This window comes from Sorex araneus, chromosome 2 (assembly GCF_027595985.1).
Source record: "Sorex araneus isolate mSorAra2 chromosome 2, mSorAra2.pri, whole genome shotgun sequence".
NCBI classification, from domain to species: Eukaryota; Metazoa; Chordata; class Mammalia; order Eulipotyphla; family Soricidae; genus Sorex; species Sorex araneus.
The window spans coordinates 338,023,663-338,041,827 of NC_073303.1; the positions used below are offsets into that span (position 1 = coordinate 338,023,663).

The 18,165-nt window shown below is 41.2% G+C and overlaps 1 protein-coding gene across 5 annotated transcripts in view; it reads right to left on the reverse strand.

Moving 5' to 3' along the window:
- Positions 1 to 18,165, reverse strand: part of CHST9 (carbohydrate sulfotransferase 9) — a 298,929-nt gene that overhangs the window by 28,960 nt on the left and 251,804 nt on the right. For all 5 annotated transcript variants that reach the window (XM_055129641.1, XM_004606034.2, XM_055129637.1 and 2 more), the window contains one exon: positions 7,746 to 7,783. In XM_055129641.1, coding sequence (XP_054985616.1) covers positions 7,746 to 7,783 — 38 coding nt within the window. The remainder of the gene's footprint in view (positions 1 to 7,745; positions 7,784 to 18,165) is intronic.

Here is an 18,165-nt window from a genome sequence, read left to right on the forward strand (position 1 = left end):
TCACCTCTGAACTGCATGCTATTTTGAGAGTAGTGCAAAGTAACGTAACCCCATTTTAGATGAATGGTATGGTACTGGCATGTTTATATTTAAGACAAAAATTCTGTAGCCCCTGTCTTGCCCCAAGCAAACTGTTCACTGTTCTAAAGGACAGTGAGGAAATTAGATTAAAAATAAAATAAAGTTCTGTGTTTCTGCTTTTTCATTCTCTTCGTACTTGCCTGTATGATCACTGACCATGGACAGTCTTAGCTTGTCCCTTCTGTTTCCGGATAAAAGTGCTGACCTAGCATGTGACCAATCTGTATGAACGCTAGCACCACATATGGTCCCTTGAGCACCTTCAGGAGTTACTCCTAAATACAGAACCAGATGTAGTCCTTGAGTACCACCAGGCGGGGCCCAAATTCCATTATCACCCTCTCCCCCACCTCAAATCAAACCAATGACAAACCAAGTTTGAGCAGTTCGGCATACAGGGACTAGACTTTCTAAACGTAGCAGTTCCTCTGGCTACGAGGACAATCATAGAGGCACCAGCAGTTTGTTGAGTACTTAGGGTCTCAGTTATTATAGAAATGACACCATACACAATTTTATCCTATGAATGACACAGAGATTACACATTAATTGTTTTGTTGTATCCCAACTGAGTTGGTGTTTAAATAACTAGAATTTAGATTAGAAATTGCAAGGATTTCTAGCAAAGGGGCAGAAAAATAACACAGTATATAGAAGAGGGAGAGATTATTTGTAGTTATGTTATGAAGAAAGCTTCACAAACATATTTGAGAGAGGTCTTAGAATACAAGAAACTTTTTTACATGCAGAGACAGGGATTAGTGTTTTGGCAAGTAGCATATACAGGGAAAATGGTTTTCATAAAAAAGCAGACTGGGGAATAACACTAAGGAGGTGAAGAGCCTCTTTTAAAAGGAATATGAGAAGACTGGGCCTTAGATTTCACAGTAAGAGATTAGGATTTTTGATCTCAACCTTTTATTGGAATCACAAGTTGACTTCTAAAAAATGTTGTAGATGTTGGAGAAGGACCATACCCAGTGGGAGAGGGGCCTGAGCAAGAACGAAGCCCTGCATGACAGGCTGAAATATGGAAATTGCTGCTTTATTTTTGCTCTTGTTTTGGTGCCTGGGATAGAACTCAGGGATTTACATGTGCAAAATATGCGCTCTATCGCCGAACTAGTGGGCTAAATGTTGAAAAGTTTTAGCATAAGCTCTGTCTAAGATCTGACACTCTTTCCCCATCTGGGTTCTGCAGCTTTCCCCATGGGACTGGTCTGAGCAAGGGAACAGAAAGAAGCCCTGATGTCCAGTTCAGGAGGCCAAGCAAAGTCAAGGGGCCTCCGATGGTGCTGCAGGTTCCTGGCGAGGGTGGTTCTTGCACCTCAGTCCTCACTTTCCTAACTCCATTGCCAGGCACTTCAGAAGTGCCATCCCCAAATATACCCACACACTGCATCCTGGCTCAGGTGGCGGGAGGGTGAGAGGACTGTCTCCTGTCACCACAATCAGTGTCTGCACCCGCTGCCTCCACTTGGGGCGTGAGCCGTGGCACCTTGAAATTAAAGCTGCCCTGACTCTGGTTTCATGGCTTGACTCCTTTTTTATTCCCTAGGGTTATGCACTTGACGAGAGGGTCCCACTTGATGAGACAGTCCAATTTAGTAGATCTTACATATTTTGCAAATGCTCAAAAGGTTTCAAACTTTAAAACCCAAGGCAGGAAAGAAAATCATTGTATTTCTGTGTTTGTGACACTGGGGGTCTTCTACAGCACATGATTCTTCTTTTAGTCTTATAAGAGAGCAAAGATTTGCCACTTCCACCCTGCCTCCTGTACGTCTATTTATTTTATTTTTTGGCAAGATGTTTATTTCAAAGCAGAAGCTCTCAAGGCTGGGCTGTTGCTGTGAAAGACATTGCCATGCAAATCACTCTGTGAGTGGGTCTGTTTGCAAGACCTACTCCCTCTCATCAGCAAAGATGACTGAAAGAATGAACTGTTTGAAAATATTTGATGGGGCCAGAGGAACCCCATAATAACCCTAAGCACCATGCAGGAGCAGGGAGTAGCTTCTGAGCACTATTCGGTATGATTCTCCCCCACCTCCAAGTCTCCCTCAAAATGAAAAGAACATGGTGCCAGGGAGAGAGTTTACTGCACTGAGCATAAGCTTTGCATACAAAGGGCTCAGGCCAGATTCTCAACACTGCACAGTCTTCAGGGCACAGCTGGGTGTAGTCTCCAAGCACTGCTAGTTGTGGTCCAAATTCCGAAACAAAAAAATAACTACAATTAGTGGGAGAAAGTGTGTAAAATATGAATTTCAACCCTCCTGAGTTTAAGGGATTTAAGACTTCAGCGGAAAGTCACTGCAGATGCGGTGGAAACAAGAGAACTACAATGAGAAGTGGAGCTTCGAGAGGTGAGGGATTTGTTGCAGTCTCCTAATAAAAATTCAAACGGATGAAGAGCTGCTTATTGTGAAGGAAGTGGTCTCTGTGGATAGGATCAATTCTTGGTGAAGATGCTTTGAGCACTTGAAACAACAAGGATTTAGAATAGGAAATACAATTAGTTGATAAGGCAGCATGGGAGATTTGAAAGGACTGGCTTCAGTTTTGCTTTGCTTTATTTTGCTTTTGTGTCACACCCAGCAGTGTAGGGGTCTTCTGGAGGACCCATGTGATGTTTGCAGTACCAAGGAGAGAAGCAGAATTGGCTGTCTATACGAAGTAAGCTTCTTCAGCCTGTATCACTTTTCCTGCCTTGATTCCAGTTTTGAAAGAAGTTTTAGTCTGAGTGAAATTCTATCATCATTGAATGCTACAAGAGAAGACTTTGGTCCAAGGAAGAGTTAGTCGACCTGGTGAACTTCATTGTTGTTTAATTTAAGAAATCGCCACAGCAACCCCAACTCAGCTTTCAGCACCTCAGTCAGCAGTCACCAGCAAGGAGACAGGTCTCTTTATTGGCAAAAACATCCCCAATGACAGAAGACTCAGATGATGATAGCATTTTTTAACAATGAATTGTGTTTTTTTATATGAGTATATGTACATGAATTGCTATCTAGACAAGATACAGCTGCATACTCACGTGACTAACTATAGTACAGTATAAACAAATATTCTATGCACTGGCTACCCCAAATGATGTATATTATTGACATGAGGTCTGGAACAGTGTCTCTGAATGGTGGCTGGAAGGTGGGGCAGGATGAAAGATGAAAAGGAGATGGTGCCACTGAAGTGAGGGAGCCCTGAGAAACCACCACGCAAAGGACATGAGGGCCTAGAGGAAAGAGATGCCTTGGGTTAAGGATGGGAAAGTGGGTTAGAGAAGGCCACAGAACATATTAAAGTGCTCAGGGGTCTGAGAGAAAGTTTGAGTTGAGGTAACTCTAAGATTTCCAGATTATTATGGATTGACTGTATCCTCCCAGCTGCTATTTTGAGGTCCTAACACCTGCAACCTGTGAATATGGCTTGATTTGGAGATGTAATCAAGATAAGATAAGGTCAACAGGGTGGGCAACAAGCCAGGATCCTTATAAGCAGAGAGACACACAGGGAAGGGGGAAACTATGTGAAGATGGAAGGAAGCAGGGATAGAAGTGATGAGGCCACAGGTCAGGAAATGCTGGCTGGCCTCAAGCAGTGAGGCTGAAGCAGTGAGGGTCCCTCCACAGGGCGACTATGGTTCTGCTCTCACCAGGGTTTTGGAAAACAGTGTGACAGTGTGACAACACGTTTAATTTCTTTGGGCTTGTTTGTGTTTGTTATAGCTGTATCACTGTATCACTGTCATCACGTTGTTCATCGATTTGCTTGAGTGGGCAACAGTAATGTCTCCATTGTGAGACTTGTTGTTACTGATTTTTGCATATCGAATATGCCACAGGTAGCTTGCCAGGCTCTGCTGTGTGGGCGGGATACTCTCGGTAGCTTGCCAGGCTCTCTGAGAGAGGTGGAGGAATCAAACCTGGGTCGGCTGCATGCAAGGCAAACACCCTACCTGCTGTGCTATACAGCAAACAACAAATAAATCCATAATCGACTGCATTCTTCTGACAGTATCATGGTGAAAGTGGTGTGATGGGGTAGCAGGTAATCTATTTAATTTAATCTATTTAATTTAATTTAATGTAATTGGTCATTTTTGAATCTCGCCTACATGAGGGGCAGCCAGTCAGACAGAACATGGAACTGCTAAGGTTAGGGAACAGGAACGTTTGAAAGGGGAACTCAGGTTAGCAACTTCCTCTTGGATCTCACACTTGCACCCAGATAGACGGCAGTCTTTCCTTGTGCCAGGAAGCAGTGGGCAGAAAAATCAAGGGAAAACAAAGGGACAAAGAGCAAGAACCAGCAAGGAGAGGTGGATCCCAAAACATCAGTGATATACCAGGAGGACATCGCAGGATAGCACGGGACACACTAGGGATATTTCAGAGGGCGCTAGACCCACTGACTTTTAGGGACAAACCTTCTGGATACACAGGACAACGCAGGTGCAAAAAGACTTTCTTAAAGCTGTTAAATAACTATAATTTCATAAGCACCGAGGCTTTTATATGGTAATTTTGCATAAGAACTTAAGGACCCACATAAGAATGAGATGAGTTTCAAGATAACAGTGTGTTGGCTCTCTGTGAATGAGGCAAATTGCGGAGAGTCTGTCACAGCCAATGTCTGAACTAAATATTACCCGAAACATGCACATCCCCTGCACAGAAGCCCCATATTCAGTATCCATCTTTGCCATCAGCTGGATTTAAAAACAAAGTATTAGCTGACTATGGGCTTCAATGTTTGCTTTCTAAAAAGGATAAAAAGACGTATTAGTTAACTACAGGTTTCAATGGTAAACCACATAATAATGCAGCTTCCAAAAATGGAGTGAAGAGAGTTTTCCAGTCAAATTTCCCATTCTCATGCCAACCATTTTCTAATCCGGTTTTGAAGGTGTTTGGGGGATAGTACTTTAAGTTATTAATCTACTCTAGTAAAAATTCTTTCCTCAACCCACCCACATAACCTACCACCACCACCACCACCAACACTCTACAGGATTTAATCTCTCCAAGGAACATTTGTTTTCAGAGAGGAAATTGTTAGACTGCATTGGACTGCCAAAGATAGCTTGCAAAAATGGGTCATGCTTTCATCCCCATTCTGGGACATAAGCTGCCAAACAGTTCACTGCTCATTTTTTGTCCTCTTCTCGTAAACAAGCAGCATTAACAAGTTTCTCTTTAAAAGCATACTAATTCCCCCCGTGAATTGCACAGGAAAGAATCCAGCATTCCCGACAGAGAACTCAAATAGTTGTTTGTTCTCAGAGCTCAGGTGCGGTAAAATAGCTGCCGGCTACAAACGCAGGCTGGGCACTGGCCAGCAGGCTGAATTTCCCCCCCAACTGCAGCCCCCATTCCTCACATTGGTGTGCAACTCACAGCCTGCCTAATGGGGAAAAAAAATAAAGACTCGATTTTCAATTTCAATTTAATTATACAATCTATATTGCCTAGTGGGAAGGATTTAGGGGGCGAGATTAATGCTTAACAGTACTCCATTTTACATTCCTTTCTGATAATTGTATTGATTATCCAAAGTGAGTTTTTAAAAGTGTTTCTCAAAAGCCAAATTCTTCTGGTGGCAGAATTATTTAAACAAGGAGGGCAATTTCTTGACTCTTTGTCAGAGAGATAAGATGCTTCTTTGACTTGTAGAGCCTGTGCTTTCTAAAGGATAGGGAGCACCTCTTCCTGCCCCATCTCCTCATCCTAAAAAGAATAGAAATTCCACTGTGGAATTAGAAATACAGGCTGGGAGACATGGATTGTTATTTATTTATTTTTTTTTAAAAAAACCTTCGTGGGGCTGGAGCAATAGCACAGCGGGTAGGGCGTTTGCCTTGCACGAGGCCGACCCGGGTTCCATTCCCAGCAACCCATATGGTCCCCTGAGTACCGCCAGGAGTAATTCCTGAGTGCATGAGGCAGGAGTTACCCTTGTGCAACAAGGGTGTGACCCAAAAAGAAGTTAAAAAAAAAATCAAAAAAACCTTCATTTTGGTTTTAGTCTGGGCGTCACACCTGGTGGTGCTGAGTCCAGCTCTCTGTTTAGGCATCACCCCTGATGGGCCTGAGGGACCATATGTGGTGCCAGGGATTGAACCTGAGTTGGGCATGTGTAAGGTCTGAGTCATTCCCATTGCACTATTTTTCCAGCCTTGGAAGACACTGATTGGACAATACAATGGCTCTGGGAATGACTGTATCAGTCACATAACTTAAGAATCTTTGCTGGTGTTGAAGTCCGCACATTTTCAATGTTCTGTTGGAACTGCAAATCATTATGATTTTAGCTGGCATCAAATCAATGTTTACATTTGTTAGTAAATAAATATTGAGCATTCCATTTGGTGTCTACATGTTCTGCTTGTGCTCAAATATAAAAAGAAAGAAAACAGGGCTGGAGTGAAGTACAGCGGGTAGGGTGCTTGCCTTGCACACAGCCTACCTGGGTTCTATTCCCAGTATCATATGGTCAGTGCAGAGTAATGCCCACTGTGGCCCCAAAACCAAAACCAAAAGAAGGAAATAGAATTAAAGAAATGGGTAAAAGGGATTGCTCCTGCCACAGATGCGGGGGGGAGAGGGGGAAGAGGAGGGTATGGTGAGATGGATACTGGGAACATTGGTGGTGGAGAATGGGCACTGGTGGAGGGATGGGTACTTGATCATTGTATGACTGAAATGTAAGCATGAAAGTTTGTAAGTCTGTAACTGTACCTTGTGGTGATATAATAAAATTTTTTTTTTAAAAAGAAATGAACTTTAAATAAAGACACATAGTTTAGAATGAAAAGATGTAGGTAAGGATATACCAAGTGGGGAAAAAAAATAAAGAGATGAGTATTTTCCCCTGAGAAGTGATGCTTTAATATGTCAACTTGTTGAAACGGATCTTTTTCTAAGGAGAAGTATTCCTTATGTGATTTAAATGAATAGCAATGCCATAAACTTTACCAATTAGTTGTTGCTTGGCTTTTCTGGACCATTGGAGTACTTAACTTCTTTTTTTTTTTAAATAAAATATTGTACTTGTTTTCTGCAGTAATTGAAAGTGCATGTGGTGATTGGTACCGAACCCAGGTCACATGCATTAAATGCACTGACTCAGCTCACTAAATTGCATGTCTATTCATCACCCCAATGCCAAGTTAACTACTTTTAAATCTGATGAGTTTACAATGCGTTTGGCATAGATGACATAAACTTAGAACTTTATGTTAAACTTCTGTAAAATAGGTCTTAAGTGTTCAGGAGGGAGACACTTTTGTTTGGGTATATTAAAACTTGGGTGTATAAAAAACCACAGAGTTAAGGGACAAGTAGATAAAGTATTCCTGGTCAGCCAGGATAGGATTAATGCAGAGTTGGGTACACTCAGAGGGAAGACAGAATTGGCAGAGCTTTAACTCCTACTGTTTTCCAGCTTTGTAGAAAATGGTGTGTTGTAGAGAAAAGGAAATTGCCATGCAAGACAAAAAAAAGTATATGATCATAGCACAGAATTAGTTTTTTTCTTGGAATCAATAACATGCATATTGTATATATCTAATAATTATCAAAGCCGTTTCAAAAATGTTTAAAATTTCTTAATCATTAGCAGTTAAAGCAAATTCTATATTATAAGATGTGAGAAAATACCTGGTTGATGATATGATCCTGGATCTTTTCTTTAGCCACTGAAAAAGAGAGAAAATAGAAATTTAACATCACAGTATTACAATGAATTGAAGGCAGTGCTGATCTTTTGCTGTTCTCACTCTGAACTCCAAACTCCAAGAGCACCCACAGGCTTTCTGAGCAAGGATCTGTCTGACATGATGAAAATTCACAGTCACTCCAATAATTGGCATGAAAAATCATGTCAAAGTCTAAATAAAACCCATTGGGCAAAGAAAACAGAAATCGGAGTGGAAATTGGGGAAGAGAGATATTAAATGTATTAAACCTCAACAGAGAAATGGTAAAGTGATGAATAAAAAGCCATCCCAGGCTTCCCAACAATGACAACCTGGGTCAGTGTCAACTAATGCTGAGCTCACAGAACCTTGAGGACTAGACAAGGAGACTTACGGTATCAGGTAGCAGAAGGGACACTTTATTTTTTTATTTTTATTTTTAAAATTTATTTATTTATTTAATTAGTGAATCACCGTGAGGGTACAGTTACAGATTTATACATTTTTGTGCTCATGTTTCCCTCATACAAAGTTCGAGAACCCATCCCTTCACCAGTGCCCATTCTCCACCACAAATAAACCCAGCATCCCTCTACACCCCCCCAATCCCATCTCCCCGTACCCCACCCTGCCACTGTGGCAGGGTATTAGAAGGGACACTTTAAAAATTTTTTCTCTCAGCTATGAAAATGCTAAAGACATTCCAACATTCCAATACTGTCAGAGAATACAGTACAAATGAACACTTCTATAAATGGTATCTTGGTCAGGAGAGGAAAAAATAAATCAGCAATTAATGTATAAATTAATGTATAATGACAATAGAGGCTTATACTACCGCTCCAGCCCAGAGGCTTATAAATAATATTCTAAAATAACAAACTTTAGTTACTGTGAGAATAGTCTCAAAGTGATCAATGTCATGTATGTTCTAAGTAGAAGAAATAATTCTTAGTAATAACTAACAAACTATCAGGAAAGAAGAAGCATAAGAAATTTTACAGCATGATTATTAGTATGTGTGAACACTTCCGTCCATGCATGCTTTCTCCAGCTTTCCCCAATGGTAGCAGCCAGAGGACCTAGTGTATAATGTCACAAGAACAGGGACACTGACAGAGCCAAGAGACAGAGTATGTGCAGCACAAGGAGCCTTCCTACTGCCTTTTCAGAGAGATATCCAATTCCTCCCCTAAGCCCCTTCTCCATTTTTTACTCCTGGCTCTGCTCTCAGAGATCACCCTTGATAGTTCTCAGAGGACCATATGGGTTGCTAGAGATCAAATCCAGGTTAGCTACATGCAAGAAAAGTGCCTTACCCTCTCTACTATCACCGACCCCCTCAGCCCCCCCCACTTAACTCCTGACCACTGCTAACCTACCCTAATTCTATTATCTTGTCATTTCAAGAATTTTATGCAAATAAAACATTTGTTTTATAGTCTTTTGGAATTAACTTTTCTTAATCTAGAAAGTTCTTTGGAGAGTACGCCAAGATTCTGTACATATTCCTGTGTATTAATTTCTTTTTATTGCTTAGTATTCCCTGGTTGGATAGATCAAAGTTTGTTTAGTTTGACTAAACTTTCTGTAGGAAAAGCAGTGGTTTTAGTAGTTTCTAGGTATGGCTAATGAGAATAAATCTGCTATCAACATTTGTGTACAAGTTTTTATGTGGACATACATCTCCAGTTATGTGAAATGCATGTTAAAGTGTGCAATTTCTGGGCAGTATGGTGGTTTCATGCTTAGCTGTATAAGAAACCACCAAAAGCCAGGGGTGGTTGCAGTTCCACAGATTCTTAGCGTTGTTTCCTTAAGGAACCAAGAGCAATTGGAAGGAACTTATGAGAAAAATAAGGTTCAAAAGAATCAAATCATCACCATCTATTCCTGTAGCAATCTCCCGGATTCTAGATCATGGAATAGACAACAGCCTGGCATCTAAATTACAGCTCTGCCTTTTACTAAGTGTTTGGTTTGGAGTCAGTCAATGCACTTGCCTGTTGAGCGACCTGGAATAGAGTGAATAACATTTACTTCTCTCCAGATCTGTGAGGATTAAAATGAAATAAGCATGAGCTTTACAATATATGAGCCATGTATATCCCCAGGGAGTTAGTATAGGAAGAGGCAACATGAGGATGCACTCGGGTGAATCATGAAACCTTCTGAGTGATATAGTATATATCAATCACAGCAGGTGGGACGCAGGCAATGAGGGAAGTGGGTAAGATCAGCTTTGGAGATTGCTGACCTGAGCTAGCTTACAGGCTGTGGGAAGCCTGAAAAGAGTTTTCAGAATTATGAGGTGATCAAAGTTGTTCTTGGTGGAGATGAGTGGGATGGTGGGATGGAGGATGGGTTTACAGTGAAGGGGGAGACTGATGTGCAGCATCCAGGAGTCAGCAGGATTGGAGGGATAGCTGGAGCTAGAGGCATTTCTGAGGTAGGTTCCTGAGACTGACACAGGATAAACAGAAGGCAGCCAGGGAAACTCCCCAGATTTCAGCTGAGGTAATGTTAGCTCAGAATAATGATACTGCTAAACCTATCATAGGAAATGAAATAGAAAAGTCTCACTTAATAATGCCTTAATAACGGGCATTATTAAGTGAGACTCACAGGCTTATCCATATTACTAGGATAAAGGCTCTGAATGCTTATACCGCAACCAAGTTAGGTAGAATACTGGTCTGCTCCAAATGCTCCAAATGTTCTAATTTCTGGCACCTGTGGATGTGGTGTCTAGCACACAAAGGGGCTTTACACAATGATTCAGGGTCTTCATCAGGGAAGATTATCTTGGATTTCTTGGCTGTGCTCAATGCTACCACAAGGATACTTCTTAGGCAGATACTGGAGAGCGAAAGTCAGAGCCAAGCAATGTGACAGTGGAAGCAGCCATGGTGGCAGAGTAGCAGCTGGAAGGGGAGAGAGTCAGGAGGGGGAGCTGCCTTCAGACCGGAAAGGGGAAGGAAGTGGAATCCTTTCTAGAGAAGCCAGAGGCGATGCAGTCTTGCCAGTACTCTTAGTCTGAGACTTATTTTAAGCTGATATCCAGAGCTTTATGATGAATACATTTTTATTTTAAACCACAATGTTTGATATGATAGCTCATTACAGAAGCCATAGGGAACTGATTCAAAAAGCTGCAATGCTCTGATTTGGTTGTTCTTTTGAGGGGGCAGGGAAGGAAGCAATCAAGTATGGAGCAACTGTGATGCCCCTGGCCCAGTGCAAGGGATTTTGGACAAATAGTATCCTTAGAGCAACTTGTACAGTGCGGATTGTTGCACCTCCTTCATTTTGTTACAGATTAGGAGACTAGGAATCAAATCCATGAAGACAGCTGCCCATATTTAACAGTCAGAGGCATTACAATGTCCTCAGTTGAAAACTTGCTACTCTTCTAACACATAGCCACAGCTGATGTTCAGTGAAACCAACCTGTCTTGTTCACAATTAGGTTTGGTTCCTTTTAAGCTTTGTTTAGAAGAGGACTGAAGTGGGTAAAACGAAACAAAACAAATATACTTGACAAGGTTGTTAAAGTGTCAGGGTATGTGGTACATAGAAATAGTTAACTTCAAATCCTCAAATTGTAATCTCATTATGTCTTTTAAAACAAGAGCAAAATAAACTTCAGAGGAACATTATGGCCATTGTTGACTCTTCTTATGATGAAAATAATTTAGGGACACTGCTGTTCAGAAGGAACCTCAGAAATGGAAGTTATATAAACCCCAATCACTCTCATCAATTTGAGACCTACTTCCTGAAGATTTTAATTCTAGGATAACTGCCTTAACTTCCAAACTCTGTGATGAGACTTATTAATTGCCCCTCTCCATTTTAACTAGTTTGATTCATCACCCAGATCTAGTGAAACTTCAGGGGGAGCTCTGTTACTGCCTAAGCAACTTGAAACGGTGGCTCTTAACCTCTTAGAGCAGTAGGTTCTTTTGAGAATCTAAACACATCTGTGAATCTGCTCCTCAGAATAATGCCCACATGCAACAAAATAAGGCAGGGGCAGGAACCCACAGATCTGAAACCCTCATAATTTTTCAATAATATGTAATTTAATGTCTACACTTAATGATACCCGTGGTGTATTGGATATGCCCAAAACAGTAACAATAAGTCTCACAATGAGAGACGTTACTGGTGCCGGCTCGAACAAATCGATGAGCAATGGGATGACAGTGACAGTGACAGTGACTTAATGATAAGTTCCTTAAATTCCAGCTACATTGGAGCATTTTTAATATTTCCAAACTAGACTTAATAGTTGCCTACCATTTTTCTAGCACAATGGACTAAAGGTCTGAGATCACTATCTTCTCCTTCTAAGGATACCGTCTTCAATGTGCCAGTTACTTCCTAAATGCTGGGCACACAAAGATGCACACAGCAGTATGCCCACCCCTACAGGAGTCAAGAGGGAGAGAAAAGCTGGAGGTAAATTGTGGCACACCATGAGAAGTGTTTTAATAGAGTTATGAATGACAAATTGTGGAAACACAGGAGGCAGAGCCAGTGTAGTTGGTCTTGGGGAACAAAACATTTCTAGAATGTAATTTTGCTATTGAAATCATTTCATACTGTTATATTGTCTTAATTTACACAGAATTCAGTAATAAACCCAATCTTAATTACTCAAGGACCCAATTTTAATTTATTGGCCTTTTACTTAATGGAATTCAAGAAAATCATCTGGATATACGTATGCTTGAGCAAATACTCAGAGACAGGATGAATACAAGAGCTTAAAAACAAGTTGAAATAGGACCCATCTTGGGATACAAAAATAGGAAGTGAGAAGGTGGTAACTGAATCAGAACTTTAATTTATTTCTTTATTTTTTTCTAATTTTTTATTTTATAAGGTAGTTCACAATATCTGATGACATTTAATATTCAAACACAAATCCCACCACCATTACACCTTCCCACCACCAAATTTGGAATGTTTCCATCTCAAGCCTCAATCTCTGACCCAAGGCACAACCGAAATAATATATTTTGCATTGTCTGTTATGAAGAATCGCTGAAAATGCTTACAAAAAAAGTATTCACAAAGGAAACAGTGTGAGGATTGTTCTATTTTGGCAGGGGCCATTAAGACATTCTTTAGGATATCGCTAACATGTTGTTAAAGGTTGAGTGACATGAGCTTTCGTATATATAAATGAAAATATGTATGATGCACATATATATATTTCCCTCTATGATTTGTTGCCTACTATCTGAACCCCATCAAATGTGGTGTGGTACTTATGGAGAATGGGTAGGGCGTGTCTTATGATATGTCGCCCGGCCCAAGAATATGTTCACTCATGCGTGAGGGTTGGCCCGAGCATGTGGGGACTGGCCTTGAGTGTGGTGATGGTTGAGTTCTGTAGGTTTTCAGCTGACGGGGCTGGGTTCCTTGGGGCGGGGAGGTCTCTCACCTGCCCCCCTCTGAGGTGCCCCGAATGAAAACAGCCTGTAGCGGAATCTGGTGGCATGGCTATGGCAGGCTTCATGTTATGTTCCCTTCCGGGAGAAAGAGCCATGTGATCTTCAGAACTTTTAAAACAGATTATATCTAGAATCATGGAAAAAGGTGACTTGAGGAGATTGCTGAGTGCGGGGAGACTACAACCAACATAGGTTGTAGTAGACATAGACAAGTCTACTGTCTATATTTAGAGTAGCAGACAATTTGGAGATCATTATGGTTTCTTCACTAGAGGTGGGATGTGCAGGAAAATTGAACGGGTCAACAGATGGAATGGATTTTGGAGAGAAATGGGCATCTTTTCCAAGGGGTCTTTTAAGGGGTGGATAAACTAGGTGAGGGATAAAGCTTATATTCTGAAGAACTAAATGAAGGAAGTTAAGGGGGAATACATAAAAAAATGTATGGAAGAGATGTTGGGGAGAAATTGGTAACATACAGATAAAGAGAATAAAGATCAGTCACATATAGCTTATTTATTCATATAACCAACAAAGATGAGATTAGATACTATGTGTTACATACAGATATTAAGAGCTGAGGGCTCAACTGTGACCAAGACAGGTTGGGATCTTTGCTGCCTCCCCACTACCCCCCAATCCCTTTCTTTTCCAAGCCATTGTTTATTGTGCACTGTGACTGACATCAGCATTATTAGTTTTGGAGGGGTGTGGAGGGATGCTCAGACTGTTTTGAAGGTTCCCTATGTGAAGTATTTAAAACTGAGATGGAGCAAGAAAAAACCAGAAAGTATTACTAAGAATTTTTCCCTCTTTTTTGAGGTGCAGGTACAACTATATTTTTCTGTTTTATATGATTTGACATTTTATAACTGTAAGACTCTGAAGTTTCACATCCCGCCATCCTTCCCACTACCCTCTCCTTCTCCCCCTCCACAATTAAAGTATACTTAAGAAAGGCACCAGAGAACCAGGAGAAAAGCAGCGATATAGTGATATAAAGCAAAGAAGATCTGACAAGTTGGTAAACTCAGCCTCTATTTTTTTCATTCTGCAAAAGAATGCAGAGCCATGCCCATTGCTTTTGAAAAGGTCAGGAAATAGTAGGAAATAGGTGGAGGGGATCAAATACAACAGGAGCCAAAGGAGCATGGAAGGCAGGAAGATGAGTCTGTAGATATTAGGGGACAGTGTTTAGTTTTTTGAAATCAATTTATCCAGATCTCCTGTGCCTAACCACAGCCTCATCGAAAGACTTCAATATCTCTCCCTGGATTACAACATTAGCCTTCTGGTCATCTTCCTGCTTCTACTCTTGTTCCCTCTAAAAGCCAGACATCCTACGTGCTTTGCACATCTACCTTTTGTCTATCTTTCCAACTTCACCCAGATCTCGGTTCCTCTTCCTTTTTGTTCACAACTTATAATTTTTATTTGAGTATTTTTATCAATAAGTATTCATTCACTCAATCTTTACATATTCCTTTAATATTTAAATATTCTTTATCTTTAAAGATTCATTGTATCTTTCCAGAGTATCTTCCCAGATTAAAGAAAGGGAATGGAAAAAGGATAAGCAGGTACATAATAAAATGACAGCAACTGGGAAAGGAAGCAACCAATATAGCAGAATCAACTATCAAATAATAGGTGATTGATTCAATGGCAGGGTGACTTTGCATCTCTTTCAGTTCATGGGTGACAGAAAGTGATCAAGGAAAGAACAGACAGGTCCAAGCTTTCCTACTCTCCAATATAACCATAAATTCAAGATTTTATGCTAAACCTTCATTTTCAGCAGTAACAATAGCATCATATTCTTCTATCTCTTATTAAACAATCTTGTATCCATTTTGACCTGAGTTTCTTGCACCTGCAGAAATTCATGAGTGACTTTGATATTCATTCATCTTCCTTTCCTTGGTCTCCTGATCCCACTTTCTGCATGAGAGGCCCCCTCACTGCTTCTCTCTACCCTGGGATTCAAGACTAACGTAATACAGCAGCATGTGTTTGGCATGAAAAAAATATCAAGTAATAGTCCTATCTTCAGAGACTGGGAATAAACAATGGAGTATCCTTAATTTCTAAATTTTTTTTATTTTCAAAATGATTTCAAGACTTTGTGGAGACACACCAGAAACTGTATATAGTTTGTGTATAGTTTGTGGGTTTATTTTGGGGGAAGGCAGTGAGTGACAAGGAAATTAAGGAAGTGGGGAAACATTCAGGTGATGTTAACAGTTTGAGGGACAAAAGATCTGATTCAAAGTAGGTAATATAGGCTGTGGAATACAAAAGAAAGGATGGTTCAAGATCCGTTTTCAAGAATAGTCCCTAAGTTGGTTTCAGGTTCTTGTGCCTAGTGCAGAACCCTTTGTCAAAAATGTGATGATTATTTTTGTACACATTAAAACCTCAAAAGAACATGGAGAAGACCAATCATATTTACACAAATAAGACCACCAGCAACCAACAAATCAGTTATTCATAGTTCTACGAAGCCCAGACATATAGAGTAACTGCAGGGGGCTGTACGTTGGAGGAGACAGGAATTCGGGTTGGCCACATCACCCAACAGGGTCAATCTGCATTTACTTCATTTCAGTACAATGAGGTAGAGATCTGCAGTGATTACAGAATTGAAAAGCACCTCCTTCCCCTCCCCCGCCCCTTTTCTCCTTTGTCCACCATGATGTGAATCACTGATGCCACAGGGCAGGACACTGGCCAGAGTGTCCATAAAGGAGAAATCTCTGAAGGTTCCTTTGGAAGCCAGAGTTGAAGAATCTGGATTTTTGTCTCCATTTCATACATACATACCTGGGCAGCTCAAAGTGGATCATTAGGTATACTCTTAAAATCTGTCCTTGCTAACTCAAACTTTCTGCAAACACACATACACATACTCCCGTCTGCCTAGCAGTCCTAGCCAAATTCTGTGAAGAGATGGATGCTTTACTTCTGGGATGTAAAGAATCCTGTGACCTGGGACAGAAACCCTCTGTTACACACACACAGACCTCTGACCTTGGCTTCCAATCAGTGCCTTGAACTTAACTTCCCTAACCTCTTAACATCACCTTTCCTGGCCAGAGCAGTTTCTTTCTACAGGGTATCTAGTTATGGGGCAAGCCACTGAAAACCTAACCCCACACTGCCCATGGAAACACTGAAGGTTGAGATTTCAAGAGGATCTAATAGCAGAAAAACCAGCTCAGAATTAATATAACTGAGGTAGCTCAATAGTCTGCCCACTCCAAATAGTTTTCTCTCTGCTGAACAAACACCAAAAATGTATTCCTATTGTGCAGCCCCAAAGCTGCTGCTGATTTATTCCTGGGATTGCTAATGTACTTGAGAACACAAAACAGGAATGAGAGTTATAGATTAAAATACACAAAAATATAAAACCAGAATATTTATATTAGGGACAAAAATAAGATGCATGTGATACCTCAGGAGCACATGGCCTGTGCAGTCGGCATTCAAGAGGGAGGTGGGGGCATGGTTCAGCCATCCAAGACGGCTAATAAAATCATTGGCCCAGAATGGGAAGGGGCGCTTAGGTGCAGTTTAGAACTGTCCCCGAGACTGTCCTTCTGCCTCTTCATCACAATCTATCATTTGTGATGAACACCCTGACCTAAGGGGTTTTGAGGAGACAAGATGTGGAAAAACTCCCTTTAAGCCCTGATATTCCGTACCACAGAATGTAAAAGCTTGGGGGTTAGACCCATCAATCTGGTCTCTTATCTGCTCAATCTTTTCACTCTGGCATGGAAAACAATTACACAGCGTTATTTAAAAGGAAAAACTTCTGTGTCCAGGGTATCTCAAAAGTTAAGATATTCTGGGTGTATCGTCCTTTTCCCTGGAAACCCTGAATAATTTTTAGAATGTTTCAGGATAGATAATTATTTTGGGTACATGGTGTTCTTTTTCTGCATTTGGTTTCGTATATATATGTATATATAAATTTTGGACATTTATGTTATACTGTTCTTGTTCCATTGCACTGGGACAACAATTGCACACTTTTTCATAAATTCTTATTATATTAAAAAAAGATACTCTGGGTGTAGAGACAGATAAAGTACGCAGGGAGGGACCACCCCCAAGCCTTCAGGTGCATTCAGACAGCTTGGATGGAGTTCCTTTGCCTCACCCTCACCCCCACCAAGAAAGGAAAGGGGCCGAAGCTCTGGACATACATGGCGGTGCCAGTTGCCCCTTACTAGCCTTATCTCCGTTTTCTCTCTGCCAATCCATGACTGCATTCTGAAACTTGTGATTGCAAGAGGATAGAGCCCACCCACTGGCTCAATTCTGGGCCTCAGGCAGCAGGGCAGGGGAATGGATCATCACTCCTTTCTCTAGGAAGTACGGGGCTTCCTCTGTCTGCTGGGGACCTCCTGGACTTTCACTGGACAAGAGGCCACCATATAAACTGATGCTCTGGCAGAAGTGGCATTTCTTGGGCTGGGGTGGCAAATTGTATTCTTGAACATGATGGTCCAGACCTCCACATTTGTAGCACCAGATGCACAAAATGTCTAGCAGAAGGTCACGTGTGATCTTGACACAGAAGATCATGGATAGGAAGCCCAACCCCATGTGCACGTTGAACCACTTAGAGATGCCAGCACTATGCAGCAGCTGGGGCTCCTTGACACCCAGGCCACTTTTCTTACTCCTTCTCCCATGCCTTGACACAGTCACCTGCAAACTGCTGGTTTGACACAGAGTGAAAGGTTAGCGGCAGCAGACCCGTGGCTGCTGGCCTCCAAGTAGTTCAACCATCTTAATCTCATGATAATTTTTAGACCTCTGGTCCCTGGCACATGCTGCCGTTTCTCCAATTTTATCTTATTTTAGGTTTTGGCTTTGGGGTCACACCTGGTGATGCTCAGGACT